Raw genomic sequence first — 5000 nt, 5'->3', positions numbered from 1 at the left:
CTAAAACCTTCAAGGTGGTCCCTCACAATGGCTACAGTCCAATAACTAAAAGAAGTAAAAGATAAAAGACATATGTAAAACAGATATGTGTGTCTGTATATGTATAAGTGCCAAATGAGCTCTTGGAGCATGTTTTTCATCAGCCAAATTTCACTCACAGAGCAATGGTCAAATCAAAATAAAAGATGTAGTCATTTGTCCAACATGTCATGAGTGGGACTGAATCCAAAACTACATGGTTGTGAAACAAATCTTTTAAATATACAGTTATGCCACATCATCATCATCATTTAGATTTATTAGTTTTCTCAGGAATTATCATTAATGCTAATATTTTTCTTTTCATTATGAGTATAATTATGATTGTTTAAATATATTTTATTAGACCAGTTTGTTAAGTACATTAGTTCCCATTTGACTAATAGTATATTGTCTGTTTTAAAGGATAGCTAACTGATTTGGATTACCCAGTAACAATTTAATATAAATTGTCTATCTTGTTTCTTTTTACTACAGCATCATAGAACTTGCACAAGACGGTGCTGGAGGTTTATCAGTTTTACGTACATTCAGATTACTGAGGATTCTGAAATTGGTACGCTTCCTTCCTGCTCTCCGAAGACAACTCATTGTCATGTTAAGAACCATGGATAACGTTGCTACTTTCTTTGCACTACTTATTTTATTTATGTTTATATTCAGGTAAGTTATTTAATTTAAACTACATTTGGTTCACCATGAATCTTCATCCCTTGCTTCCATTTAATGTTAAATATTTTTATTTTTTTATTTCACTTAGGACTTTATATTAAATTTCAACAAAATTGTTATGATGTTCCTTTCATACACAAACATCATTTGCTTAAATTAAGTTGAAGATATTTTTCAATAGCTATGTGATTACCAAGGTTCTCAATTTTATAGTGCTTTTTATTCATATATGCTTTTCTATTACTCTTTTACTTTTTACATTAAATCTTCCACTCTTTCTCTTTCTCTCTCCCTACTACTGCTAATACATAGATACACTCTAACACACATGCATAAGGTAGATAGGAATTTTATTTAAATATCTGAGATGTTACTGTTCATGAGATTATAATTTGGGGTAGAGTTACCTTCATCTTTTAGAGATGAATATTGTCCATTTCTTTTTTTTTTTATCTATCTCTTTACTATGTTTCAGTTGATTTTTATCTCTGTCATGAAGTATCTTATGTTAAGATGCATGTACGAGGGGGTACCCAAAAGAAGCCAGAGTTTTGCAATATTATTTTATTCACTTATTTTTACATGTTCACACTTTTATGGCTTCAAAGTATTCTCCATTTCAAGCAATGCCTTGGCCAAGAAGCACTTCCCACTATTCGAAGCAGTACTAGAATCCTTACGAAGTGATGCCTTTTAATGTCCTCATCATCTTTTCTTTCACCTCTTCCACATCTGCAAAACGTTTTCCTTTATGGACATTTTTCATTCAGTAAAATGTCTGGTTAACTGTTTGACCAGGAGGAACAAATGCTGGGTGATCAATTCCTTTCACATTGATGAAACAAACCAGCATCATCTTGACACTGGACTTCACTTGATACACTTTTTGGGGGGCATGGTGACATTGAATGCTTCCATTAACTTGATCGCTGCTTTGTTTCTGGGTTGTAGCTACAGCACCAGCTTTTGTCACCACAAAGGTTCAGATCAACTTCCAACTGTTCTTTCAGTTCATGACACACATGACTGCTTTTGATCCTCCATGAGCAGGTGAGGCACAAATCTTGCTGCAACTCTTTTCATTTGCAATTCCTCACTCAAAATTCGTTGGCAGGAGCTTCAGGACACACCAGTCATATCAACAAATTTGACAATTGTTCGGCGACGGTCTTCCACATGCGGTTCATGAATTTTCATGATTCTTTCATTTGTTCGGTGGTTTTCAAGCAATAAGTGACCATTCCTAAAGCATAGAAACCCCTCAGAAACTTGTTTTTCTCATGGCAGTGTTCTTATAACCTATTTGAAACATGACAACTGTTTCAGATGCTATTTTCCCCAGCAGAAAACAGAATTTCGCAGAAGTATGCTAACCCTTCTTTTCAGCCATCACAAAAATCGCGAAACAGAGGAGAAATACTGCCAAACAAAGATGCACCATGTGGCAGTAAGACTCCTCTTGATGATGCAAGTTGGCAGACTGATGTCTGAGGGTCACATCAAGTAGCTTCTACCAGAAGAAGCCTGAACCACAATTGTGGGATGATGGCTTGTCCCACAGAGAACGGTTACAGTTGCTTTCAGGTACCCCTCATATACTTTCAAATGGGTTTCAAAAACAGCAAACTTTCCTTTGACTCTTGTATCTCACAGTTTAGATCTTAGTATATTGTTAGCATCTTCATTATTTTATCGTCTACTTTTCCTTGATTACATAAGTTAAACAAAATCACTGAGGTAGATTATCAACAGCCAAATGCTCTTCCTGTCGCCAACCCTCACCTGTTTCCGAACAAGTTAATTCTTCCCAGTTGCTGGACATGTTTTCATGAAAGATTGAAAATGAAGGACACTGTTTGCATGATGGAGACTCTAGTTTTACAACTGCCACATTGTGTCAAGTCAAGCAATAGCACTGCACCAAATGTTGGAGCATTAACTTCTTTGATATTCTAATATAGCTTTGCAGATGATCAGCAACTGATAGGAGTTGTAGTATTTTCTGATTCTAAAGAGAGGAAGACTCATATCTGACATGTAACTTAGCTCTTCTGTGTATACATATATAGGTTTGTGTGTGGAGAGAGTTGATCATCATGAATGAAATAACTCAGACAAGACTTCTTATATATTTTCTTAAGCACTATTATAAATCAAGAACCTTGGTAGAAATGATAACCCCACCCCACTCCCATCCTAACCTTATCAGATATTTATTACAGCAGGACTTAACCATTTCACCTTTAACTTACATTTAAATAGTTATGTCTAATATTAACCTGGACACTATTGTATAAGTAAAGATCACAAGTCAAAACCCAATCCTAGTTAAGAAAGAATATGAAAATTGATACCATTGCATTCATGTGAGTTCTAAAAATGATATATCATTATGTAATATATTGTTTTAATATTTCAAATCTTGTTTTATTTTTGTTTTTATGTATTCACTTCCTTGAAACCATTTTCTAATCAATGAAAAATAATGATTCTCAGTTTGTTTCATTCAGTAAATAACACTTTACAGCATTTTTAGGAACAGTTATGCCTGTTAGATGATGATGTACTGAGTAACATGCTATATTTTCTAGTAGACAAGTCAATATAATTTACAGTGTGAACATGTAGTGTAAGCATTCAAACATCATCACTGTCTTTCTAAATCCTGCTGCATTTCACATGGAATTTTTGGTCCTCCAAAGTTGTCTGGGTGTATAAATCAACCAACTTTTTTGGGCTGTGAATTTTGGTGTAAAAAATTTGACTTGTATACTGGAAAATGCAATATGCACAAACTTCTAAATGTATTGAAAGTTGCTTCTAAATTGGAGAAAGAAGGCAAAAACTTGAAACTAATTGTCACTAGCCCCATGTCCTTGCTATTATCAAAATAAGGAAGATGACTTTACGAAATTAAGAGTTACTGTATATATTCATATATAAGTTGATCTGTTTTATACTTGATTTTAAATGAAAATACTGTAGTGATACTTTATACATGAGGCAAAGCTAAAACTATGAAAGGGAAAAATTTTGTACCAAGATTTAACACTAGAGTAGGCGTGTGACATATACATGAGTGTGATTTATACATGATTAAATAAAGTGATATCTGTTATGTAGAAGTAATAAGCTGGAAGCTGACAGGATCATTAGCATACCAATCAAAATGCTAAGTGGCATTTCAACTATCTTTACATTCTGTGTTCAAATTCCATTGAGGTTGACTTTGCCTTTCATCCTTTCAGTGTCAATAAAATAAGTACTATTTGAGTACTGGGGTTGAAGTAATTGACTAACCCCCTCCCCTGAAGTTGCAGGACTTGTACCAAAATTTGAAATCAGTATTAGACATTGACTAAGTTGGCAAGCTGGCAGAGTCATTAGCATACTGGGCAAAGTGTTTAATGGCATTTCATCCATCTTTTTGTTCTGAGTTCAAATTCTACCAAAGTCAACTTTACCTTTCATCATTTCAGGGTCGATAAAATAAGTACCAGTTGATCACTGGGGTTGATGTAAATCAACGTACCCATCACCCAAAATTCCTGGCCTTCTACCAAACTTTGAAGCTAATATCTATTACGTAGAAGTAGTAAATATCTATTTTCTTACTCAGTGGACTTTTCTTCTAGCAGATTAAACGTCTCAACTTTGGAATTTTTATCTGTCGTTTGTACTTTGTTATGTGCTCATTAGCATAAATATATTTATCCAGACATACCCTCTCTCAGTAATTGTGTAATAATCCAAACTAAATATTTTCATCATAAAAGAATGTAATACATTCCAGAGCATCATTGCAACACTTGAGAAAAGAAAAAAAATCTTCAACAAAGAATTTCCTTTAAATTCTATACTGAGAACTTATAAAATGCTGTAAGGTGTAATTTCCTGTATAAAACATTCTGTCTAAATATTTACTTAATGATTATTGCTATTTTTGATTTTTGCCAATCTATGAAATCATCACCGAGCCATCATCATTATTGTCATCATCTCAAATATTATTACTATTATTATTATTATTATTATTATTATTATTATTATTATTATTATTAAAAGAAATCATTAACAGCAACAGCAGCAGCAGCATCTTCATCATCATTATTATCATCACCATCATCATCATCATCATCATCATCATCATTATTATTATTATTGTTGCTTGTATTATTATCATTATTATTATTATTAAGAAGCTTTTTACTTTGTTCAATTTCTTTTAATTTTTAGTTAACTTTTCTGGAAAATTCACATAAGGCTGTAGAAACTGGATGCTTAATGTT

General features: G+C 33.0%; 1 protein-coding gene across 2 annotated transcripts in view; it reads left to right on the top strand.

Moving 5' to 3' along the window:
• The window catches only part of LOC106884336 (voltage-dependent T-type calcium channel subunit alpha-1I), an 894587-nt gene that overhangs the window by 448448 nt on the left and 441139 nt on the right, over positions 1-5000 (top strand). For both annotated transcript variants that reach the window (XM_052968893.1, XM_052968892.1), the window contains one exon: positions 517-702. In XM_052968893.1, the coding sequence (XP_052824853.1) occupies positions 517-702 (186 nt within the window). The remainder of the gene's footprint in view (positions 1-516; positions 703-5000) is intronic.

Source organism: Octopus bimaculoides, chromosome 6 (assembly GCF_001194135.2).
Source record: "Octopus bimaculoides isolate UCB-OBI-ISO-001 chromosome 6, ASM119413v2, whole genome shotgun sequence".
Classification (NCBI taxonomy): Eukaryota; Metazoa; Mollusca; class Cephalopoda; order Octopoda; family Octopodidae; genus Octopus; species Octopus bimaculoides.
The sequence above is the reverse complement of the archived record's forward strand: the minus strand, read 5'-3'. Positions and strand labels throughout refer to the sequence as shown.